Source organism: Cololabis saira, chromosome 7 (assembly GCF_033807715.1).
Source record: "Cololabis saira isolate AMF1-May2022 chromosome 7, fColSai1.1, whole genome shotgun sequence".
Taxonomy (NCBI): Eukaryota; Metazoa; Chordata; class Actinopteri; order Beloniformes; family Belonidae; genus Cololabis; species Cololabis saira.
The window spans coordinates 46,735,063-46,762,146 of NC_084593.1; the positions used below are offsets into that span (position 1 = coordinate 46,735,063).

Consider the following 27,084-nt stretch of genomic DNA (forward strand, 5'->3'; position numbering starts at 1 on the left):
TGAAGGTTATGCAGGAAAAGGGACTTAAATGCCTGCTCCTCCTCTAAACCTGGGGCGTTGCACCCCTGGAAGTAGGCAGCCCGAAGTCGCCAGTAGTAATCTCTCGGTTGTTCGGACCTCGTTTGTTTGATCGCAAAAGCGCCGAAGGTGGCGGATGCCCGATCAGAAAATATCGAGTATTCTTCACGCAGCGCCTGACATAAAGCTGAATAGCGATCTCTTGTGTCGGGGTGCAGGGTCTCCAGGAAAACATGCACGCTTCTGGAAGTAGTCTTCCAGATTAATTTCATTTTCTCCCTGGAAGTTGCTCCCGGGAGGTCGAGCAAGCATCGTTCAACCTCCCTCAAATAGTCATCAATGTTAGATCCTTTGATATGGGGGTCAAAACGTTCTATGTCTCTCGCCAGAGACTCTATTTGGCGCGTGCGAAGACCGTGCCCGTAGAACGGAGCTGGTCCATCATTTTCATCATCTGAGCTTTCCCAGTGATGGCGTCCCCTGTAACGTGGGGGGGGACGTTCTCTCCGATAGGGCGGAGACGGGGTCCTCTGCCGTGAGCTGAGGACCGAGCGGTAACCCCTAGTGGGTTCCGGCTCGAAAAACAGCGGGTCATCCGAGGCATAGCGACGACTTCGACTCGGCCAGGGATTTGAATCAAATTCTCTCCGATATTGTACGCCCTGACCGCGGCTCCTCCCTGTCGGAATAATTTCTGGGCTAACCGTGCGCCTTTCCGCTGCCAGCTGTCTGGCCTGCGGTGGAGGTAAGGGTGTTCGGGGGATCGTGAGTTAGCAGCCGGTCCCGAAGGCAGTCCAGCTGTTGAAGCTGGTCCTGCGTTCGGGGCCCTCTGCGCAGGGGGACCCTCGGCGTCCGATGCTTCGTCTTCGATTTGTGCTTGAGCCGCAGCTAACAGGCCCCTCAAGCTTCTAACCGCTTTCTGCAAATCACAATTTTCCAGCCTCTCTGCCTCATATTTCTCTCGCCACTCGTTAATTCTATCCCCGTGCTCCGCCGCCTGCAGTTCTGCCTTACATTGCCCTAATAAGGCCAGCTGGCCCAAAATGTCGGCTTTAAGGAGTTTTTTGGTCGGGTTTTTAGCAAAGTTAACAAGCTCCACTATCTTCTCCTCGCAGGTTTGGAGGTTATAGCTATTTATCGTAAACAGTTCTTCTCTAGGTATTTCCATAATACGTGCAATTACTTCTTGAGTGTCGGAAAAAGTGACGCTGGGGGAAGCCTCGGCTTCCCCTTCATGGTTACCTGAGCTACTCATCGCGCGTCTGGCCAGGGGCCCAGGAAGGAAGGGAACCTGGCGAAAAGCTTCCTATTCAAACGGAACTTGCCTGAAGGTCCTTCTAGTCAAACTCTGGTCACCTCTGCAGGCTCTGCGTCCAAATGCGATGAGTTTCCTGCCCTGTGCACCACACGCAGTTCACGAACCGGACACCAGTGTTTCGCTTGCGACTCTGCCAAGAGATTAACACTCAGTAATGACGTAGATTCACGTTATCACCCAGATTAGGAGGAATGAGACAATAACTGAAGCATGAGAGACTGAGCCAACTCTGATATGTGCCTCAAAGCAGTTGGGTTCTTGGTTATCATAAACAGAATTGAGATAACCTTGGAAGCACAAAAAAAACAAAAGAGAATCAATAAAGTGGATTAAAATTTAAATGCCACCAAATTAAAGATTCAATTTAACAAACCCGGTAGAAATTAATCCGAAAGATTAATAACTCACATGGGGTAATCCCGACAAAATTCTATTAATAGAATTTAAAGAACTTGAAGCAAAACCAACCATTAACTTCAGTGAAGCAAGGTTGCAGAGAACAGGGAGGTTTTAAAATAACCGTAGGAATCAGATAATGAGGGGAAGAAAAATAAAAAAATATTTTTCTTCTGATGACAATTAATGTTCAATTATTTCATACAAACTTGGTCACAAATATTGTTATTGAGAGCCTCACACGGGCGGCATCATTTATGTTGTGCGTCTCGGTAGCTTGGCTGTCCAGTTATCGAAGGCTTATTAATAATTTTATTAATAATTATTAATAATTAATAAAGTTGACTATTTATCAAATTGTATTATCAAAAATGATAATTCTCGTAGGGGCACCACCCTGTTCCTTAAGCAGGGGCTTTGGATAACTAAAACAGCAGAAAATCAGTCTCATATGATTTTGAATTATCCTGCAGAACAGCAAATCTTACAGAATAACAGTGAAGGCGTGATATCCGAACACTGGGCTCTGCTTAAACAAATCAACTTGTGACCAAATCTTGCATGAAATAACACAACCACTCATTAAGAATCAATCAGAATTTATTTACATACGGGTATCAAAAGGGATGTAAATAAATACCCGAATAAATCTGATGGCACACGACATTATTATAAAACCATTAACTAACAAGAAAAACAACAATCAATAAAATGAAACATAAACGTTAAATGCATGGAATGAAAGAAAAGAAAAGAATCAAATGTAATAATAATAAAGATGATAAAGAACACAATAATGATAACGTACAGTAATACGCATACAGTAATCTCATTAAACATAAGTTCAGCTTTACACCGTTCTAACTGACTGATCGCCCAAACGCCACCTCACGTCTCCTCTGGATTCTGGATCTGCGGGCTCTGTCGGTGGTGACCGGGTTCCTGCCGGGGGTTCCCGGTGTCGGAGAGGTCCGGTTCAGCTTTGCCCCCACCGCCGATCGCTTCTGGCGGGGATGCTCCGATAGCGAGCGGTCCCTCAGTCTCTGTCCTGCTCCTACTTCAAAAAGAAAAGGGCAACAGTTGCTGCAGCGGCGCCTCACGCCGGCTCTCTGGTCCTGACCGCGGCCTCAACACCGGCCTCGATGCGACGGGGGGGCCGGTTCCTCCCTCGGAACGTCGGCTCACGTCCCGTGTGTGCCGCCGGGCTGCGGGAGGGGTTCGCGGGTCCAAGGCTGGAGCTTCTACGGCGGGTTCTGGCGGAGCAGCCGTCCTGGACGCACGGTCCCTGGTGTGGGGAAAGTGCTCAAAGGAAGAAAGGAGTTAGCAGACAGAGAGTTGAGAGCGCTTCCTGGGGCTCCACTGAGTCTGAACCCCCCCTGGTGTCGTCACCCCAGGGAGTCTGTTCCTGGTCCCTTTGCGTTGTCTTTTCCTTTGTTCCTCCAGGTCTGGCAGGAACCCTGCTGGGTTTGTGGGGGCTATACTGCGCCTGACCCCCCTCCTAGGTGTCGTAAACCCCCGGGGAGTCTGTTCTAAGAGGCAGTACCAGTCATAAAAACTCTGGCCCCAGGACGAAACCAAAGTCTTGCTTTCACTTGTAATTCATAATCCTGAAATGTTCATACATTTGATAAGTTCAGAGTTCACATGGGCGACGCCCAACATCCTATTGTATCTGTAGGAATTTTTTTTCTCGTTTTTCTTTTGACGAAATGAGGGCCTTTTTCCCCCTAAAAGTGCCCCGAAAGTCACCAAATTTTGCACCAAGCCAGGCCTGGTGAAAAATTTAATATTTAATGGTTTGCATTAATGGGCGTGGCAAAATGGCTCAACAGCGCCCCCTAGAAAACTTTGTGCCTCAAGCCCCACAATAAGGTTTGACGTACATGCACGAAAATCGGTACACACCTGTATCATGGCACAACTTAAAGAAAAGTCTCTGAACCGTAACGTGCACCCAGGTGTGTTATACATCAAAATGTGCGTCTCCATCCTGCGACTACGTGCATTACTTTTCTCTTTCAAAAGTGTTACCGTGGCGACGCTAGACGCCAAAAAGCGCGCCCCCCCCCTTCATCTGATTGGTCCATATTTGATAGTTCTCCAAAAGTCACCAAATTGACTATTTGTATAGAAATGATCTGTTTGAAGTCTTTCAGTCAGGGTTCAGAATGCATCATAGCACAGAGACAGCACTGGTTCGAGTCACGAATGACCTCCTTATGGCCTCAGATAAGGGATTAGTGTCCATACTGGTTCTACTGGACCTCAGTGCTGCTTTTGACACTATAGATCATGGCATTTTACTGCACAGGTTAGAGCATGTTGTTGGGATTAAAGGGACAGCTCTATGTTGGTTTAAATCATACCTATCTGACAGGTTCCAGTTTGTTCATGTACATGAGGTTTCTTCAGAACAGTCAAGGGTCTGTTATGGTGTTCCGCAGGGTTCAGTGCTAGGGCCAGTCTTGTTCAGTTTATACATGCAGCCGTTGGGAAGTATAATCCAGAATCACGGCATACACTTTCATTGTTATGCTGATGATACGCAGCTCTACTTGTCTATGAAGCCGGATGAAACAGAACCGTTAGTTAAACTTCAGGCATGTCTTAGGGACATCAAGGACTGGATGTCCAGAAATTTCCTGCTTCTAAATTCAGATAAAACAGAGGTTATCATTCTTGGTCCAGAGCATCTTAGGAAGGGATTAGATGGTGTTGCGATGGCTTCCAGTGCAACTGTGAGAAACCTTGGTGTTATTTTCGATCAGGATTTGTCGTTTAAACCATATGTCAATCAGGTTTGTAAAATAGCCTTTTTCCATCTCCGTAATATTGCAAAGATTAGGAAAATCCTCTCGCAGAGTGATGCAGAAAAACTAGTTCATGCGTTTGTATCTTCTAGACTAGATTACTGTAATGTGTTGTTAGCAGGATGTCCAAGTAATTTGCTGAATAGGCTCCAGCTGATCCAAAATGCAGCAGCACGAGTACTGACAGGAATTAGCAGGAGAGACCACGTCTCTCCAGTGTTAGCGTCCATTGGTTACCTGTAAAATTCAGAATCCAGTTTAAAATTCTATTACTTGCGTATAAAGCCCAAAACGGCTTAGCTCCGCATTATTTGCAAGACCTGATAGTGCCTTATGTTCCTGTCAGAGCTCTCCGTTCTCAGAGTGCAGGTTTACTCGTAGTTCCTAGAGTATCTAAATGTATATTTGGAGGGCGGGCGTTCTGCTATCAGGCACCGTTACTATGGAACCAACTTCCAATCTGGGTTAAGGAGGCTGACACCACCTCCACCTTTAAAACTAAACTTAAAACATTTCTGTTTAGTAAAGCCTATAGTTAGTGTTTAGTAAACCTCTAGCTGGTGTTGGTAAATCTCTAGGTAGTGTAAACTTTAGTGTGTCAGAGTCGCTCCTATAGTTTCTTGTGCTGGCCCCCCCTTCTCCTCCCTTTTCTCTCTTTTGTCCATGTTGCAGCATCCTTTGCCGGACACCGGAACCTGCAGGTGGTCGTGGGTGGCTTGTAGCTTGCATTACGGAGCACAAGTCTTTCCCTGACCCTGCACCCCAAACTGGGACTTGCTGATTGGGCCGGAGCTTCGGGAGCTGCATGCTGGCCTGCGGTCCCCACCCCTGGTCATCCCGTTGCTGGCCCCCCCTTCTCCTCCCTTTTCTCTCTTTTGTCCTGCAGGTGGTTGTGGGTGGCTTGTAGCTTGCATTACGGAGCACAAGTTTTTTCCCCGACCCTGCACCCCAACCTGGGACTTGCTGATTGGGCCGGAGCTTCGGGAGCTGCGTGCTGGCCTGCGGTCCCCACCCCTGGTCATCCCGTTGCTGGCCCCCCCTTCTCCTCCCTTTTCTCTCTTTTGTCCTGCAGGTGGTCGTGGGTGGCTTGTAGCTTGCATTACGGAGCACAAGTCTTTCCCTGACCCTGCACCCCAACCTGGGACTTGCTGATTGGGCCGGAGCTTCGGGAGCTGCGTGCTGGCCTGCGGTCCCCACCCCCTGGTCATCCCGTTGCTGCTTCCACCTGCCTGCTGTGCTGTTGCCGTCCCTGACCCACCAGTCTGGCCCTCGGCAGGAGGGTCCCCCCTTATGAGCCTGAGCCTGGTCCTGCTCAAGGTTTTCTTCCCTCCTAAAGGGGAGTTTTTCCTTGCCACTGTTTGGCTTAAGGTTTTTCTCCCACTAGGGGAGTTTTTACCTGCCATTGTTTATGTAATAAACTGCTCGGGGGTCATGTTCTGGGTATGGGTCTCTGGGAAAGCGTCTAGAGACAACTCTGTTGTATTAGACGCTATATAAATAAAATTGAATTGAATTGATTGAATTGAAATTTTGCATGCAAGCAGGCCTGGTGATACATTTGATTATTTCATGGTTTGCATTAATGGGCGTGGCCTAACGGCTCAACAGCGCCCCCTAGAATACTTTTCTGCATAACTTTTGAACGGGTTGTGATAAAGACATGTGGCTGGTGTCATCAGACTCGGTTTTGAGTACTTGACCTTCATTGGTGCAAATTAGCCCCGCCCCTTCTTCTGATTGGTTGTCCCCTATTTTCTGCCATAACTTTTGAATGGTTTGACATAGAGAGTCGTGGGTGGTGTCATCTGACTTAATTTTGAGTCCTTGACCTTAATTGGTGCAAATTGCACGCGAGAGGGCCCGTTCATCGCTGCTTGCAGCTTTAATTTCTCATTTTTCTTCTACTTTTTTTCTTCTTTTTTCCTTTTTTTTCTTTTTTCTTCTTTTTTTCCTCTTTCTTTCTTACTACTTTTTCCCTTCCTTTTTAAACTCGACATTTCAACTTCTTGAAATTTTGACTTTTTTCTGACATTTTGACTTTTTTCTTAACATTTCGACTTTTTTCTCAACATTTCGACTTTTTTCTCAAGATTGTACTTCAACATTAATCTCGACATTTCGACTTTTTTCTCGACATTTAGACTTTTTTCTCGAAGTGCACAATGAAAAAAAAACAATCTTCCCCCAGTTCTAACTAATATAGAAACATGTGTTGCCTTCATTCTAAGGCTGATACAAGACTTTTCATTTTTTGCGGCTCCAGACATATTGGTTTTTTGTTTTTTTGGTCCATTATGGCTCTAAAACATTTTGGGTTGCCGACCCCTGACCTAGAATATTGAAGTTAAAAGGGCTGGATAGGCTCAGTTGGCAAACATCCACAATCAGTGACAGCAGCGCTGCAGAAACCTGGCAGGGCTGCTGTCGTCACCGTCATGTTCCATGTAGCAGAGAGTTGCTCGCTGGTGTGAGTAGTTTCTGCAGCTCCTCCTGATCAAGGCCTATTTACTTTAGATGAAACATCTGAATGTGGTTCTGTGCTGCCAGTATCTCAACTATTCAAGCCAGCAGACAACGTGAGGCTACTTTGTATGACGTCTGATAACCACAATACACAACGTTATCAAAAACCTTTTGAAAGTTATTTGTTATTTAGAAACTGTATGAAACCATCGATATCAGGCCAAACTGTGTGTGTGTAGGTCCGGACAGGCGGACATGGCAGCGGTGTACTACGAGAACATCGATGTGGAGGGGACATCACTACGGTCCAGACTCTCCTCAGGGTCAGAACAGCCGTCAGGAACCTGGACAAGGCCCTGCAGACCCTCAACACCAACAATCCAGGTACCAGCACATCACCCTCAACACCAACATCCAGGTACCAGCACATCACCCTCAACACCAACATCCAGGTACCAGCACATCACCCTCAACACCAACATCCAGGTACCAGCACATCACCCTCAACACCCACATCCAGGTACCAGCACATCACCCTCAACACCAACATCCAGGTACCAGCACATCACCCTCAACACCAACATCCAGGTACCAGCACATCACCCTCAACACCAACATCCAGGTACCAGCACATCACCCTCAACACCAACATCCAGGTACCAGCACATCACCCTCAACACCGAACATCCCGGTACCAGCACATCACCCTCAACACCAACATCCAGGTACCAGCACATCACCCTCAACACCAACATCCAGGTACCAGCACATCACCCTCAACACCAACATCCAGGTACCAGCACAGCAACATCCTGCTCAGGGTCACAACCAGCATCAGAAACTAACCCTCGGGCTGTCCTAGGGGAGGAGGGAGGAAGGAAGGAAGGAGGGAAGGAAGGAAGGAAGGAAGGAAGGAAGGAAGGAAGGAAGGAAGGGAGGGAGGGAGGGAGGGAGGTAGGGAGGAAGAAAGAAAGAAAGAAAGAAAGAAAGAAAGAAAGAAAGAAAGAAAAGAAAGAAAGAAAGAAAGAAAGAAAAGAAAGAAAGAAAGAAAAGAAAGAAAGAAAGAAAGAAAGAAAGAAAGAAAGAAAGAAGGGAGGAAAGAAGGAAGGAAGGGAGGGAGGGAGGAAGCAAGGAAGGAAAGAAGGGAGGAAAGAAGGGAGGAAGGAAGGAAGAAAGAAGAAAGAAAGAAAGAAAGAAAGAAAGAAAGAAAGAAAGAAAGAAAGAAAAGAAAGAAAGAAAGAAAGAAAGAAGAAAGAAAGAAAGAAAGAAGGAAGGAAGGGAGGAAAAAGAAAGAAGAAGGAAGGAAGGGAGAAAAGAAGGAAGGAAGGAAGGAAGGAAGGAAGGAAGGAAGGAAGGAAGGAAGGAAGGAAGGAAGGAAGGAAGGAAGGAAGGAAGGAAGGAAGGAAGGAAGGAAGGAAGGAAGGAAGAATGAAGAAGGAAGGGATAAGGATGTGGGGAAGGAAGGAAGGAAGGAAGGGAGAAAAGAGAAGGGAGAAGGAAGGAGAGAGTAGGAGGAAAAGAAGGAACAGGAGAATGAGGTGATTTTGACCCAAAGACAGTACAAGGTTTAATGAACCTGAACGTTGTTTCTGGTTTCCTGCAGGACTCAGGGATGGAGCAGCAGCTGAACGGTGTTTCTGGTTTCCTGCAGGACTCAGAGATGGAGCAGCAGCTGAACGTTGTGTTTGGTTTCCTGCAGGACTCAGGGATGGAGCAGCAGCTGAACGGTGTTTCTGGTTTCCTGCAGGACTCAGAGATGGAGCAGCAGCTGAACGTTGTGTTTGGTTTCCTGCAGGACTCAGGGATGGAGCAGCAGCTGAACGTTGTTTTCTGGTTTCCTGCAGGACTCAGGGATGGAGCAGCAGCTGAACGGTGTTTCTGGTTTCCTGCAGGACTCAGAGATGGAGCAGCAGCTGAACGTTGTGTTTGGTTTCCTGCAGGACTCAGGGATGGAGCAGCAGCTGAACGTTGTGTTTGGTTTCCTGCAGGACTCAGGGATGGAGCAGCAGGCTGAACGTTGTGTTTGGTTTCCTGCAGGACTCAGAGATGGAGCAGCAGCTGAACGTTGTGTTTGGTTTCCTGCAGGACTCAGAGATGGAGCAGCAGCTGAACGTTGTGTTTGGTTTCCTGCAGGACTCAGGGATGGAGCAGCAGCTGAACGGTGTTTCTGGTTTCCTGCAGGACTCAGGGATGGAGCAGCAGCTGAACGTTGTGTTTGGTTTCCTGCAGGACTCAGGGATGGAGCAGCAGCTGAACGTTGTGTTTGGTTTCCTGCAGGACTCAGAGATGGAGCAGCAGCTGAACGTTGTTTCTGGTTTCCTGCAGGACTCAGAGATGGAGCAGCAGCTGAACGTTGTGTTTGGTTTCCTGCAGGACTCAGGGATGGAGCAGCAGCTGAACGTTGTGTTTGGTTTCCTGCAGGACTCAGGGATGGAGCAGCAGCTGAACGTGCTGCTGTTCTCCGACCACGGGATGACCCAGATCACGTGGATGGAGAAGGTGGTGGAGCTGGACCGGTACATCCAGATGTCGGACCTGGAGAAGATGATGGACCGGGGACCGGTGGTCAGCATGTGGCCCAAAACTAACAAGTACCAGCAGGTGAAGCACCAGCACGCAGCAGAACAACAGAACCACCTCATTACCAGTCCACTTAGACACAGTCCAGTCCAAATACTCCAGTTAAGCCCAAGTTATTGTCACCCATTTATATTCCATTTCAATCCCTCAAAATTCATGTTATTCTAATTGATTCATAACCCAACCCAACAGAACCCATATGTCCTCACGGGAATAAAGAGGCGACAGTTGGGGAGGAAACTCTTGTTAACAGAAAAAGTCGGGGGGGCGGTGGGGGCTGAGATGACAGAAACACACGTCCATTCCATCTGTGTAGGAGATCCAAGTTAATAATGAGAAAACTGGCACAAATATATACGAAAAGTAAAGAAAGTAATAATAATTATAATAATAATAATACATTTGACTTGCAGACACCTTTCAGAGCACTCATATTACCAGCACAGACCGGGACATCTGAGTTCAGCTCAACTCCTATTTACACTTCCTGCCAACAGGTTTTTTTTCCAAAAGGCCTCAATGATCTTGGAGTCACACCTGTTACTGATCATGATCTTGTCCTTAACTTCAAGTGTGTTTCTACACCAGCGGTTGACAACCCAATATGTTGAAAGAGCCATATTGGACCAAAAAACACAAAAAACAAATATGTCTGTATCAGCCTTAGAATGAAGGCAAACACATGCTGCATGTGTCTATATTAGTTAGAACTGGGGGAGTTATTATGCTCTTCGAGAAAAAAAGTCAAAATGTCGAGAAAAAATATTAATTTTGAAGTACAATCTTGAGAAAAAAGTCGAAATGTCGAGGAAATAGTCAAAATTTCGAGAAAAAAGTCTAAATGTCGAGATTAATGTTGAAATACAATTTCAGAATAAAGTCGAAATGTCGAGAAAAAAGTTGAAATGTTGAGGAAAAAGTCAAAATTTTGAGAAAAAAGTCAAAATGTCAAGATTAAAAAGGAAAGGAAAAAGGAAGAAAAAAAGAAAAAAGGAAAAAAAAAGAAAAAAGGAAAAAATAAGAAAAAAAGGGAAAAAAAAAGCTGAAAAAGCTCCAGGAGCCACTAGGGCGGCGCTAAAGAGCCGCGGGTTGCCGACCCCTGGTCTAGAGCTACTAAAAACATCTGTACTTAAACAAGGGGTGTCAAATTAGCGCTTTAATTGCGATAAATTCATTACAGGCTAATTTAGCGCGTTATTTTTTTTAATCGTTTAATCAATTTTTTAATCTCTAACTTTACTTTTTCTGTTTGCGAGTTGCCTTTATTGGGAAATCTTTGTGCTTGAGTTGTTAGGGACGGAAAACAACGGTCAGTCCCACCTTGAGGTGGGCACTGATTGGCTGTCCCTGTGTGAGCTACGCTGGTGATGGGGGGGGGGCGGGGGGTTAGCGGAGAAGAGGGGTGGAAATGGAGGAGCATGAGAAAGTTGTCGGCCCCAGTGAATGGGGAACGTTTCCACGTAGCCGGGTATTTACAAAAACAGATATTTCCCCCTCTACGTTGAAAAATCTCATCATTTCCAGGAACCTGCATAAATATCTGTTAATGTGCTATGAGCAGCCAAACCTACAGGGGGCAGTGTAACGAGAAGATAAAGTCATGCTAGCCAGTCAGAATCCTGGAAAAAAACATCAACAAATGACACGAGTAACTTCCAGTTACTTCCAAGATGAACGAGAGTCTTTGGTTTGGAGTGACAGAGAAGTGGAGTTACTTTTAAGTGTGACGTTAGAATATAAAACAGGTAAAATACAAGAAAATATTGACGGTTATAAACTAATTGTAAACACAGGTCGCACTCGTGACGCTGCACTGCAAAAACTCAACATCTTATCAGGAATATTTGTCTTATTTCTAGTTAAAATGTCTCATTTTTAGTCAAAAATAAAAATAAATAACTTGTTATTTGACAATTTTCACCTGTTTCAAGTAAATTTTCACTTTTTTCCAGTGATGAGTCTTGTTTTAAGTGTAATGAGATTTTCTTGACTAAAAATGAGACATTTTAACTAGAAATAAGACAAATATTCTTGTTAAGATTGAGAGTTTTTGCAGTGTAGGATGAAGGTGCATCAGAAGCTGCTCCTGTGCAGCACTAAGGCAGCGCTGCTGTGTGAGTGTGCGGTTTTATCCAGTGAAAAGCTGTAAGCTGTTATTCGTTTGCTGGAGCTGACGTCATCATGGACTACATTTATGTAGCAGGGCGAGCGCTACGGGGGCCCGACCGACAGGATAGCGAGGACACGGGGTTTTGTGCAAGAACCCTTTATTTTGGAATACACCGCCACACGTGCACAAGCAGCTTCTCCAACAGCAGCCTCTCCTCCCAGCAGAGCCACGCCTTATGAAGGCAGGACGGGTGGAGAGGTTGATGGGACACACCTGTGACCCATCAACCTGAGGTGCTGCTCCTCCAGCCTGCCACAGTTAACATGCAGTCAAAATAGGGGTTATTGCTAATTTTCCGCTTACTGAAACATTCAGAATATTCCGTTTACATGGTAATTAATCATTCTGGATATCTGGATCAAACCAGCGACGCATGGAGAACGTCATGACGCAATTCGCAATTCCCTCACCTTCTTTTAAATCTTCTATCCCGGTACTTTGTACCGTCTACAAATGCAGAAATGTTCATATCCTTCATTACATTTATGAAGTGATTAGTCTCCTCCTGGTCTTGGTTTCTCCGTGTTTAAGAACTTCCTGGAAAAAAGGGAAAAAAAGAGGAAAAAAAGAGATGAAAAAAAGATTAAAAAAAAGATGAAAAAAGAGACGGAAAAAGGAAAAAAATTGATAAAAAAAAAGAAAAAAAGGGGAAAAAAGAGGAAAAAAATAGGAAAAAAGAGGAAAAAAGAGATAAAAAAGAGGAAAAAAAGATGAAAAAAGAGAAAAGAGATGAAAAAATAGGGAGAAAAAGGGAAAAAGGAAAAAATAGATTAAAAAAAGGAAAAAAGAAAAAGAGGAAAAAAGGAGGAAAGAAATGGGAAAAATATGAAAAAAGAGAAAAAAGAGGAAGAAAAGAGGGAAAAAAAGAGGAAAAAAAGAGGAAAAAAGATAAAAAATAGGAATTACGCAATTCCCGTCATTTCTGCTTCTTCTTCCTGGATCCAAATTCAAAACAAATGCTGCTTCAACTTTTCGCTCACCTTCTTGTAAATCTTCTATCCCGGTACTTTCTACCGTCTACAAATGCAGAAATGTTCATATCCTTCATTACATTTATGAAGTGATTAGTCTCCTCCTGGTCTTGGTTTCTCCGTGTTTATAAGAACTTCCTGGACTCAAAAGACCAGGATTCCTTGTGAACAGAGCATGAGCAGAAAAGGAGTAACCCAGGGCTCATATTCAGGTTTTTAAACCAAATATGAGTAAATTGGGGTTATTGCTAATATTCAGGTTTTAAAAGGGTTATTGATGCATGGAAACGCAGTCTGTGCTTCATGAGCTCCATGTCCCTGTGGTTCCAGGTGTACGCTGCGTTGTCTCAGGTCCCCAGCGTGCACGTCTACGGCAGAGAGGACGTGCCTGAGCGCTTCCACTACAGAGGAGGGAGGTTTGTGTCTCCGCTGACGCTGGTGGCAGAGCCGGGATGGTTCATCATCGAGGTAACAACAACCCTGGACCGCCATGTTCACCTCTACAACACACACCTTTAGGCCCCGTTTACCCGCAGCAACAACGCTGGTGTTTTCATGCCTTTTGGACGTTCGTTTACACGAAACCGAAGCTCAAAGTCTCCAAAAACTGATCATTTCTGAAAACTCCGGCCATAGTGGAGATTTTTAAAAACTCCGTCTTCACGTTTGCTTGTAAACGGAGGGAAACGGACATTTAGGCTTCAGAACGTCACATTATGAGACAGAAACGTCACCACACTGCAAAAACTCTTCACTTCTTCTTCTCTTAACAAGAATATTTGTCTTGTTTCTAGTTAAAATGTTTCATTTTTAGTCAAAAAAATCTCATTACACTTAAAACAAGACTCATCACTGGAAAAAAGTGAAAATGTACTTGAAACAGGTGAAAATTGTCAAATAACAAGTTATTTATCTGGTAATGACTCTTGTTTAACCCTTTTAGACATTTTAACTAGAAATAAGACAAATATTCCTGGTAAGATGTTGAGTTTTTGCAGTGCAAAGTCATGTGTGCGACCTGTGTTTACAATTAGTTTATAACCGTCAATATTTTCTTGTATTTTACCTGTTTTATATTCTAAAGTCACACTTAAAAGTAACTCCACTTCTCTGTCACTCCAAACCAAAGACTCTGGTTCATCTTGGAAGTAACTGGAAGTTACTCGTGTCATTTGTTGATGTTTTTTTTCCAGGATTCTGATTGGCTAGCATGACTTTATCTTCTCGTTACACTGCCCCCTGTAGGTTTGGCTGCTCGTAGCACCTTAACAGATATTTATGCAGGTTCCTGGAAATGAAGGGATTTCTCAAAACGTAGAGGGGGAAATATCTGTTTTTGTAAATACCCGGCTCTGTGGAAACGTGGCCTTAGAAACCTTTTAACCCGAATCCCAGACGTTCTGTTCACTACAGACAGCAGATCTGTTGAATGTTGAATGTTTAATGTTAAAATGATAAGAACCTTCTTCATTGAGAAGACCTTCTGGATGGAAGCAGAAAAACATCTTTAGGAAACAAGACACGTTCAGCCGTCTAGATTACAATCTTTAATGATGAACAAAGAAAGAAAGAAAGAAAGATGTAATGCTCGCTGGACTTTTATGGCCCGAGCACTGACGAGTGCGAAGGCCCTATTGTATCTGTAGGAATTTTTATTATTCTTTCTTTCTTTCTTTCTTTCTTTCTTTCTTTCTTTCTTTCTTTCTTTCTTTCTTTCTTTCTTTCTTTCTTTCTTTCTTTCTTTCTTTCTTTCTTTCTTTCTTTCTTTCTTTCTTTCTTTCTTTCTTTCTTTCTTTCTTTCTTTCTTTCTTTCTTTCTTTCTTTCTTTCTTCTGACGAATGAGGGCCTTTTTCCCCCCTAAACGTGCCCCAAAAGTCACCAAATTTTGCACCAAGCCAGGCCTGGCGAAAATTTGGTATTTAATGTTTTGCATTAATGGGCGTGGCCTAATGTCTCAACAGCGCCCCCTAGAAAACTTTGTGCCTCAAGCCCCACAATACGGTTTGACGTACATGCACGAAAATCGGTACACACCTGTATCATGTCACAGCTTAAAGAAAAGTCTCTTGGTGCCATGGCCGAAACCCAACAGGAAGTCTGCTATTTTGAATTAATCGTGTAATTCTGGCGCAATTTATGCCATTCCTTCGACAATTAATGCAGTCTGAACCGTAACGTGCCCCCAGGTGTGTTTTACATCAAAATATGCGTCTAGATCCTGCGACAACGCGCATTACTTTTCTCTTCCAAAAGTGTTACCGTGGCGACGCTAGACGCCAAAAAGCGCACCCACCCTTCATCTGATTGGTTCAGACAGAAAAACTTTGTGCGTTGGACTTAGTGAAATATTTCATTAACTTTTGCATGCGAAAGTGTCAAAACGTTGATCTTTTCAGTGCAGAAGTGACACATAGAGGCTGCAGTACAGCAGTTCTACAGAACAGAGCTTAGTGCTCTTTAGACAGAATAACAGTTGGACAGACACCAACCTGTTTGCAGCTGTGTAGAACAGCTGAACCCACACGGCACAGACACAACACTGGTCCCACCTGAGGACTCATCACCATCACACCATGTTTGTCTGATTCTGTAAGTGACCTTTCTGATGGATGGATGGATGGATGGATGGATGGATGATGGATGATGGATGATGGATGATGGATGGATGGATGATGGATGATGGATGATGGATGGATGGATGATGGATGATTGATGGATGGATGGATGGATGGATGGATGGATGGATGGATGGATGGATGGATGGATGATGGATAGATGGATGATGGATGGATGGATGGATGGATGATGGATGATGGATGGATGGATGATGGATGATAGATGGATGGTTGGATGATGGATGGATGATGGATGGATGGATGATGGATGATGGATGATGGATGGATGGATGATGGATGATGGATGATGGATGATGGATGGATGGATGGATGGATGATGGATGATGGATGGATGGATGATGGATGATGGATGATGGATGATGGATGATGGATGGATGGATGATGGATGATTGATGGATGGATGGATGGATGGATGGATGGATGGATGGATGGATGGATGGATGGATGATGGATAGATGGATGATGGATAGATGGATGATGGATGGATGGATGATGGATGATGGATGATAGATGGATGGTTGGATGATGGATGGATGATGGATGGATGGATGATGGATGATGGATGATGGATGGATGGATGATGGATGATAGATGGATGGTTGGATGATGGATGGATGATGGATGGATGGATGATGGATGGATGATGGATGGATGATGGATGGATGATGGATGGATGATGGATAGATGATGGATGGATGATGGATGGATGGATGATGGATGGATGGATGGATGGATGGATGGACACACGGATGGATGGATGGATGGATGATGGATGGATGGATGACGGATGACAGATGACGGATGGATGGATGGATGGATGGATGATGGATGGATGATGGATAGATGGATGGATGGATGGATGGATGATGGATGGATGATGGATAGATGATGGATGGATGGATGGATGATGGATGGATGGATGGATGGATGGATGATGGATGGATGGATGGACACACGGATGGATGGATGGATGGATGATGGATGGATGGATGACGGATGGATGGATGGATGGATGGATGATGGATGGATGATGGATGGATGGATGGATGATGGATGGATGATGGATGGATGATGGATAGATGGATGGATGGATGGATGGATGATGGATAGATGGATGGATGGATGATGGATGGATGGACACACGGATGGATGGATGGATGGATGATGGATGACAGATGACGGATGGATGGATGGATGGATGGATAGATGACAGAGGACGGATGGATGCATGGATGATGGATGGATGGATGGATGACGGATGGATGATGGATGGATGGATGATGGATGGATGGATGGATGGATGGTGGATGGATGACGGATGACAGATGATGGATGATGGATGGATGGATGGACACACGGATGGATGGATGGATGGATGATGGATGACAGAGGATGGATGATGGATGGATGGATGATGGATGGATGGATGATGGATGGATGATGGATAGATGGATGGATGGATGATGGATGGATGGACACACGGATGGATGGATGATGGATGACAGATGACGGATGGATGGATGGATGGATAGATGACAGAGGACGGATGGATGGATGGATGATGGATGGATGGATGGATGACGGATGGATGATGGATGGATGGATGATGGATGGATGGATGGTGGATGGATGACGGATGACAGATGATGGATGATGGATGATGGATGGATGGATGGACACACGGATGGATGGATGGATGGATGATGGATGACAGAGGATGGATGATGGATGGATGGATGATGGATAGATGGATGGTTGGATGATGGTTGGATGATGGATGGATGATGGATGGATGATGGATGGATGGATGGATGGATGGATGGATGGTGGATGGATGGATGGATGGATGGATGGATGGTGGATGGATGGATGGATGGATGGATGGATGGATGGATGGATGGTGGATGGATGACGGATGACAGATTATGGATGATGGATGGATGGATGGACACACGGATGGATGGATGGATGGATGATGGATGACAGAGGATGGATGATGGATGATGGATAGATGGATGGTTGGATGATGGTTGGATGATGGATGGATGATGGATGGATGATGGATGGATGGATGATGGATGGACACACGGATGGATGGATGGATGACAGATGATGGATGATGGATGGATGGACACACAGATGGATGATGGATGACAGAGGATGGATGATGGATGATGGATAGATGGATGGTTGGATGATGGTTGGATGATGGATGGATGATGGATGGATGATGGATGGATGGATGATGGATGGACACACGGATGGATGGATGGATGACAGATGATGGATGATGGATGGATGGACACACAGATGGATGATGGATGACAGATGATGGATGGATGGATGATGGATGACAGATGATGGATGATGGATGATGGATGGATGGACACAGATGCTGTAGCTGTCAGTTTGTTTCTTGTGGTATGTTAACAGAACAAGGCTAAACTCCCGTTCTGGAAGAACAACTCTGGTGATCCGTCAGGGTGGCAGAACGGTTGGCACGGTTACGACAACGAGTTCATTGACATGAGAGGGTTCTTCTTGGCTGCTGGACCAGGTAAAGATCACGTGACACCTGGGAAGGTGAATTCGCCTCATACCCCGCCCTCTACACGCCCACATTCTACCATTAATGGTCAATGCAAGCTACATGATGATTGTATTTGTCAAACACGCTTCCACATAGATATTGGCAGGTAGGATGATTTGACAGATGAAAACACCCCGTCATATCACGCATAGACATCAACATGTATCTATGTGGAAGCGTGATCTGACGGTTTTATTTCTTCCGCCGAAGCGTCGTACACACAGATCTAAGTGAAGCACATTGTGACTTCCTGCTGTTAAATCATCTATTTGCATGAAAAAGCCTTTGAAAAAAAAGAAACTGATAAAAGAAACGGGGATCGTACGGTAGTATTTTCTCCCGAGGTAGGACAGCTCGGCAGAACACCGGCTTGGTGGTTCATGGATCTATAAGTCTGATATGTGATGACATCAACAGTATGACATGAATCTGGCTTCATTTCACCACCTCACCGTCTGTGTCGCCAGTTCCCCATATCTTCAAAATGTTCGTGCGCTAGGGTCAGGGTTGGCGTAGGGATACACACATTTTTCCGTTTTTTTTAAATCCCAACCTTTGCGTAGAAGGTGGCTTGCACATCTTTCATGCCTTGTTTTCTGCGCAAGCGAGCTTTATAAATGAGGCCCCTGGTCATCAAGCACATAAAACTTTACAATCTTTTCTGCGGCCCGCTCTGCTGCCGAGCTGGAGCGGACTGCCGCGGCGTTAGCGCCGCGCCTGCCTGAATTAAACCTTTTTAATTTCACCGTGCCGCGCTGTGACGCTCACTCACTCACTCACTCACTCACTCACTCACTCACTCACTCACTCACTCACTCACTCACTCACTCACTCACTCACTCACTCACTCACTCACTCACTCACTCACTCACTCACTCACTCACTCACTCACTCACTCATCTTCTTCCGCTTATCCGTTCCCGGGTCGTGAGGGCAGCAGTCTCAACAGAGATGCCCAGACTTCCTTCACCCCAGACACTTCATCATCTCTTCCTCCATCTCTTCCTCCAGTTCTTCCTCCAGCTCTTCCTCCATCTCTTCCTCCAGTTCTTCCTCCAGCTCTTCCTCCATCTCTTCCTCCCGCTCTTCCTCCAGTTCTTCCTCCAGCTCTTCCTCCATCTCTTCCTCCGGGCTCTTCCGGGGGGAGTCCAAGGCGTTCCCAGGCCAGCCGAGAGACATAGTCTCTCCAGCGTGTCCTGGGTCGTGTCCTGGGTCGTCCCCGGGGTTTCCTCCCGGTGGGACATGCCTGGAACACCTCCCTAGGGAGCAGGGACATGCCTGGAACACCTCCCTAGGGAGGAGGGACATGCCTGGAACACCTCCCTAGGGAGCAGGGACATGCCTGGAACACCTCCCTAGGGAGCAGGGACATGCCTGGAACACCTCCCTAGGGAGGAGGAACATGCCTGGAACACCTCCCTAGGGAGGAGGGACATGCCTGGAACACCTCCCTAGGGAGGAGGAACATGAGGGAGGAGGAACATGCCTGGAACACCTCCCTAAGGAGGCGTCCAGGAGGATCCGGTACAGATGCCCAAGCCATGCCATGCCTCCAGGACCGCCCGAGCCGCGGCTCGCTTGGCCTGCCGGTACCTATCTACTGCGTCAGGAGTCCCACAGGCTAACATAGCCCGGTAGGACTCCTTCTTCAGTCTGACGGCATCCTGTACTTCCGGTGTCCACCACCGGGTTCTAGGGTTGCCGCCACGACAGGCACCGGAGACCTTGCATCCACAACTTTGAGCCGCCGCGTCGACAATGGAGGCAGAGAACATGGTCCACTCGGACTCAATGTCCCCCGCCTCCCCCGGGATCTGAGAGAAGCTCTCCCGGAGGTGGGAGTTGAAGACGTCCCTGACAGAGGGCTCAGCCAGACGTTCCCAACAGACCCTCACAATCCGTTTGGGTCTGCCCGGTCTGTCCAACCTCCTCCCCCGCCAGCGCATCCAACTCACCACCAGGTGGTGATCAGTTGACAGCTCAGCCCCTCTCTTCACCCGAGTGTCCAAGACATGCGGCCGAAGGTCAGATGAAACGACAACAAAGTCGATCATTGACCTCCGGCCTAGGGTGTTTTTCATCCTTTACTTTAAAGTATTGCCACACCGCTGACATGTTAAACCTGAATTATGGTTCTGCGTTACACCAACGCAGAGCCTACGCCGTAGGGTACGGCGTAGGCTCTGCGTTGGTGTAACGCAGAACCATAATTCAGCCTTTATGCTCCCCCTCCCCTCTCCTTTCTTCCTCGCTTGTGAGAAGCAAGTGCTGGATGGAAAAGCTGGAGCGGACTTTTGGAATGGAGTGCCAGTATCGCAGTTTTCCCCTGAACTGTGATCTGATCCGATCCGGGTTTTCTGGCGGGATCACAGCATATTTTCGATCCGCGGATCGGATCCCTAATAGCAAGAATACTATGGACCAAATACTTGTAGTGTACTGGAAAATATACTAACTTAATACTTCTGACTAAATTGGAACATTTTTAAGTTTATAAAAGTATACTGTAAGTATATGATAATGTTATTTTAACTTTAGAAAAGTACACTCATACTACTAGTGTACCAGGTATATACGTCTAGTCCACATTTGAGTTTATTAAAGTACCTGTCAACAACTTGACCTTATTCTATACTTGGATGAAGATATACTAAGTATTAGTACTATATGGCACAAAGAAGTAAAACATATATTAAAGTGCAAGTATAAACTTTAGTAATAAAGTGTAAGTGTAAGGTGTAGTATTACAGTTTTTCACAATTGTTTAAACACATTTATTGGAACATCAGACACAATGTGCACAACCTGAAACTCATGTTTCAGGTGGCTGAACCAATCCTGCTGAACTCCAAGGACATTTACTGCTCTAGACTCAAATTCCCATTCCATACCACACATTTCTCACAACACTACAGACAATTCCCAATACCCTGCACACTCTTCCTGAATTCCCTCTCTTGCTGATCACACAGAACACACAGTCAATCACATTTCTAAACTCCAAAGGCTGTTGTGCAATATGCAATCAGCAATTTGCCATTGAATTCATATTCATTGATGAAGCGGGGTTCAACCTTGTAAAAAGAAGGCGCCGAGGGAGGAATATCATCGGCCAGCGTGCCATCACAGAGGTCCCTGGCCAACGTGGAGGGAACATAACAATGTGTGCTGCCATCAATCACCACGGCGTCCTCCATCACCGTGCCACCCTTGGCCCCTACAACACTGCACTTATTCTAGCATTCCTGGACCAGGGGCCTCATTTAAAATGGACTGCGTAGGAGTCATACTAAAAGTGCACGTACGCTCAAAAGCCGAAAATGCCGGGCGCAAAAAAAAATCCGGATCTATAAAACCATGTGCACGCAGATTTGCACGCAACGTTCCTTTATGAATCACAGTCCAGCTGGAAGGCTGCGTAGCTGAATCCCCGCCCTGTACACGCCCATAAATGCATATGGATGAGCCTACTGAGCATGCGCAGTGGCTTCCTGCAGCCTGTTTGTGCTTCATGATAAGAAGTAGCAGCCACCGTGACACTGACTTTCACGGAGACAGAGATGTTGTAGATGATGTGGAGGACAGGAAAGCCACATTATTTGGTGGTCACAGTAAAAGTTAGAATAAGTATATAAATAGTATACAATAAAATAGCGAGTGAGTGGCAGCACGCCGTTGCTGCGCTAAACGCCGTGAGTGCCCCGGCGCAAAAGGGGGACACACGTCCCCCCGTCTTTTCAAAATCATGTTTTTTTTCCCCTTACTTTTTAAAGTTTAAAAACTAACGGTAGGCTCAGCCTTAAATTGCAAATTATCAAGACACTGCATGAAAGCAATACGAAAACGGCCCCGCAGCCCCGCTCCCCCTCCTCCCCCCCGTCTCCCCTCAGAGCTGCTCAGGGCTGATTTATGGTTCTGCGTCACCAACGCAGAGCCTACGGCGTAGCTGCGCGTCGCCGCGTACCCTACGCCGTAGGCTCTGCGTCGTTTAAACGCGGGACCCTAATTTAGGCACCATACACCTGCACGTAAAGGTTTCACGCGCGCGTAAAACTCATATATATGAAAAAAAATCTGAGTCCCTTTAGGGAAGAAATGAGGGGCTCCGTGGGGCTCCCTAAACGCAGCCCCTCATTTGTTCTGTCCTAAAGTGGGTGAAGAAGAGGCTGCAGCAGCAGCAGCAGCAGAGTCCTGACTGACTGAGCTTCACACACAGAGGACACGATCAGCGCTATTTTATTTTATTATTTTATTTTATTATAAGATATATGTTGTGATATATGATGACATTATTAAGAGTATCACATGAATATCACATGAATCTGGCTTCATTTCACCACCTCAAACCCTGCGTCGCCAGTTCCCCGTGTCTTAAGTAAATTCTTACGGGAGGGTCCTGGTTGCCGTAAAGATAAGCAGATTTTTCGGTTAGTTTTTTCTTTTTAGATCCGAGGATTTGCGTAGAAGGCGGCTTCCGCAACTTTCAGGCGCTTTTTCTGCGCAAGCAAGCTTTATAGATGAGGCCCCTGCTCTGTAAAATATTATTTGTTGTTACAGTAAAGAATTGTGTGTTTTCTATTTGAATAGCCTATGGTATTTCCTTCCTTTGAGAAGGAAATACCATTTAGTGAAGAGTTAACACTGTTTTGAGGGTAGAGTGTGCTTTTGCAAGAGAAGTGTAGGATTTTGCATTTTGTGTGTGAGTTTTGTCATTTGTGTTTAGAGTTTTGCGAAAGTGAGGTAGTCTATCAGGAAATGTGTTTAAACAATTGTGAAAAACTGTAATGTACTTAATGTACTCAGTATACTATACTGACTCAGTTTAAGGCTCTGTCCCAATCCCCACTTCCCCTACTTTTCATCCCTACCCCTAAATTTTGCGTGTTCCTGTGAGGGTAGTGGTGTCCCAATTCCTCTTTCCACCTAGGGGGAGTGAAGAAAACTAGTGTAGTGTCTATGAATCTGTCCCTACGGATCGAGGGTTTTCAGATGCACCCTAGCTGAACTAGGGCCAGAAATAATTCCCAGAATGCTTTTCGTCGTCAATTGCGGATTGAATAAAAAAAAACAACATGGCGGACATACCCACAGTTAGTTTCTGCATAAAAATGTGTTTTGATTACATTTCTAGCGAGAAATATATATTTTACTTCATAATATTCACTCAATGAATGTACATAACCACTTGCTTGCCCGTTGTTGCGAAGTCTTTTTCAAACCTCGCCAGAATAAAGTCCGGCGTAGGTTACGCGGCAAAGCGCGCCGTACCTTACGCCGTAGGCTCTGCGTCGATTTAACGCGGAACCATAAATCAGCTCCGGAGCCGGCAGGCAGGCAGTGATCCCGAAATTTTCGGAGCAAATCTCTTAACAGGCGTAGCTACAACTGTTAGATTTAATCTATTAAACCAACATTTATCTTCCTAAATTATTTATTTCAGCCAGCGGTAATTCTCCACAGAGGACGACGGCGCATGTTGATCCGGCCGTGAGCTGCTGCTGCTGCTGCTGCTGCTCCGAGCCGGCGGCTCTCATCATCTCCGAAAACATCAGATCCAATTTCTTAACAGGCGTTATTTGGATAAACTGAGCCCAGGTTGGGGATCTTAACGGTTACTTTTACGCCTGAAAAAATATTAAAACTTAATAAAGTGGCATATTAAAGGTGACCTATTATGGCATTTAATGTATATTTTAAACAGGCCTTGAATGTCTTAAAAACAATCTAAAGCTTGTTTTTTCTACATAAATCATAAATCCAGCCTGTGGGCCCTGTCACTAGTTTTACCGCTTCTAACCTCTTTTTCTGTGCTCCATTCTAAGGGAAGGGGGGGGTATGATAATGAGGCTCTGTGCTGATTGGCTCCCTGAATGACGTGTAGCAGGGGAGGAGCATAAACCTGCTCCGCCAGAGCAGCCCGAGCCTGTAAATAAATAAAACACTGAATTTTCACAAATGGCAACTTTATTGTTAAAAAAATAAAATATGAGTTGTATATAAATAACATTTATGCAATATTTCAGCCGGATCTGCCCGGCGGATGCTGAACGCTGGCCGCGGAGCCACGCCCGTTACCGGTGATCAAACCGACAGATTTCGCTGAAAATCTCGAGGGTGAAGCTGGTCCAGCCTGGGACAGGCCCCAGAAATCCCTGCTCCCAAAGCGGCTGGGAACCTGGACAATTTAGTCGGAAACCCCGCTTTGGGAACGGGGAAGTAGGCTGGAGCAGCGCGCATCACCGCGGCTGTAACCAGGGAATCTGACCGGTTCCGACCGGCCGGGACCGCAGGAACCCGCCTGGACTGGTAGCAGGGACTCCCGGGGACCGACCAGCGGAATTTCAGCCGGATCTGCCCGGCGGATGGTGCGCGACGGGCGTTGCAACCCCACGGCGGGCGCACAGATCGGCTCCGGAGCGCATCCGCGGCGCATCGCCCGTTACCGGTGATCAAACCGACAGATTTGCCTGAAAATCTCGGAGGGTGAAGCTGGTCCGACCTGGGACGGACCTCCAAGGACCCAGCTCCCAAATCACCCGGGAACCTGGATGATTTAACCCGGATCCGCTCCGCCGCGGCGCCGCGTCCGACTGGCTGAAGAAAGCACCGCTCCAGCCGGCGTAGAGAGCTGGTTGTGGGCGTGGTTTCAGCAGCGGAGGCTGAACCTATGGAAATCTGCTCCCGTAGTGACGTCACGACGGGAGCAGATTCTAATCGGCTCAAAAAAAACCATGTGACACTGGGGGACTCTGTCCGGCGGGGGTCAGAGACCTTGCAGAAATTCATGGTATTTTGTCTCCCCTGTGCTGGCAGGGTGAGGGGAGACCACTTTATATATGTTAAAACAAGAAAAAATTTGTTTTTCATAATAGGTCCCCTTTAACAGCACTACAGCAGAAATTAACACAGCTTTTGGCTCTCAGCTTCCTGATTTTAGGGGTGGGGCTGAAAGTAGGAGTAGTGGGAGTATTGGGACAGACCCCTGGGAAGATTACAAGTGCCCTAAAATCTGCGGCTTCTTTTTTAGGGCTAGTGGTAGAAAGTAGGGGGTGTATTGGGATTGGCCCTAAGTATAAAATAAACATACTCGTAGTACACTAGAATGAACTACTTTCTGCTAGAACCACTCACCAACCAGGCTCTCCATCCCAACCAGTGGACCCACTCTCAAACAACTCTTTTGTAGCTTATGTCTGTCTCTTTATGTAATTTATGTCTGTCAATTTATGTAAAGTACTTTCAATTGTCTTGTATTTGAAATGTGCTACACGGATGAACTTGATTACATGATTTTTACAGGAGAACAGGACTTTGTGGAGTGGCGGTAACTTCCCTGAGTGTGGAGAGGAGACAGAAGTTCATACGTGTGACTTGTAAAACTAAAATTGATCTAATTTTGTTTCCTTCGTGACTTTTCAGACTTCAAGAAGAGCTTCCGGGCCGCGCCGATCCGGACGGTTGACGTCTACAACCTGATGTGCAGGACGTTGGGCGTGGAGCCGCTGCCCAACAACGGGTCCTGGTCCCGGGTGGAGGGTCTGCTGAACGGAGCCAGCGCTTCAGTCCAGCCAGGGTTCTGTTGGACCTGCTGGACGGGAATACTGGGAATACTGGTGTCCGTTTGGGACTAGACAGTTTAGCAACACATTGTTTAGCATTTATTTAGCTCTAAGTAGAAGGGTGATCAATGCAGACGTAACTAAAGTTGAGATAGGAAGGAAAAACCCACGAGACAGACTGGAAACTGTCAGTGTGGAATGGTTTCTGTGTTTTCAGTAGGAATCTGAAGACTCAAAGCTTTGCCCAGTCCCACTTCCTGAAAGTGACAATGGAAATAATCAGAAAACTAAACGTTCATAGATTCTTACTTTTACTGGAGCATTGTGATAATGCAGACTCAAGTAGGTTCATTCAGGTCTGTTCAAAAATGCTTTATAAATCCATGAAGAAAAAGTAATAACTGATGATGTGGAACTCCTGAACATCTGGATGATTTGTTGGTTTCTTAATTGGTGAAAAACACAGAAACATGAGTCTGAACTTTTCTAGTCTTTGTTTCTCTGTTTTAGCCTTTAGATCATTTCTGCTTTAAGGCTAATGACTTTGTCAAGAGAAGGCTATTGATTGGCTGATCCTTGTTTTGAGTCAAATCTTTAAAATGAACCATTGTTATTGTTGTGTTGGATCAATAAAACCCTGTATGGTGCATTTTTGTAAAAAAAAAAAAGTGATTTTTAAATAAATGTGAACCTGCTCTCTGCTACCCTCTTGTTTTGGACTCAAGCACTTCATGATTAAAAAGCTGGGGGTTTCCTGTTGGAACCAAAGAACTAGGACCTTTACTTTAGAGCTCTAGAATCAGTGTCCGGGCCAAGACATCATCAGCTGTTAGAAAACTATGAACTATGAACCATTATACACCAGAGAACTTTCAAAGACTACCGATGTCACTAACTGTCTGGAAGGAAGCAAACCATGATAGTTCACAACATCTGCAGCCAGTGTTGCTTCATCCATGTATCTATCCGTCTTTGGCTGTGGCTCAAGGTTATATTCGGTGTGTATCTTGAGATGTCAGGATCCAAACTTGACAACAGTCGGTTTCTACAATCAGTAATGACAAACACGACACATGTACAGTAGTGAAACTTAGGCCACGTTTCCACAGAGCCGGGTATTTACAAAAATGGATATTTCCCCCTCTACGTTTTGAAAAATACCATCATTTCCAGGAACCTGCATAAATATGTGTTAAGGTGCTATGAGCAGCCAAACCTACAGGGGGCAGTGTAACGAGAAGATAAAGTCATGCTAGCCAATCAGAATCCTGGAAAAAAACCTCAACAAATGACACGAGTAACTTCCAGTTACTTCCAAGATGAACCAGAGTCTTTGGTTTGGAGTGACAGAGAAGTGGAGTTACTTTTAAGTGTGACTTTAGAATATAAAACAGGTAAAATACAAGAAAATATTGCTGCTTCCACCTGCCTGCTGTCCCCACCCCCGGTCATCCCGTTGCTGCTTGCACCTGCCTGCTGTCCCCACCCCCGGTCATCCCGTTGCTGCTTGCACCTGCCTGCTGTCCCCACCCCCGGTCATCCCGTTGCTGCTTCCACCTGCCTGCTGTGCTGT

The 27,084-nt window shown here is 45.8% G+C and overlaps 1 protein-coding gene across 1 annotated transcript in view; it reads left to right on the plus strand.

The window, feature by feature from the left end:
* enpp6 (ectonucleotide pyrophosphatase/phosphodiesterase 6) overlaps nt 1-26,199 on the plus strand; it is a 58,472-nt gene extending 32,273 nt beyond the window's left edge. The window contains 7 exon segments of the mRNA XM_061726087.1: nt 7,245-7,296; nt 7,298-7,327; nt 7,329-7,381; nt 9,420-9,606; nt 13,057-13,194; nt 17,796-17,919; nt 25,372-26,199. Of these exon segments, the coding sequence (XP_061582071.1) occupies nt 7,245-7,296; nt 7,298-7,327; nt 7,329-7,381; nt 9,420-9,606; nt 13,057-13,194; nt 17,796-17,919; nt 25,372-25,583 (796 nt within the window). The 3' untranslated portion in view covers nt 25,584-26,199.
* The last annotated feature ends 885 nt before the right edge of the window (nt 26,200-27,084 follow it).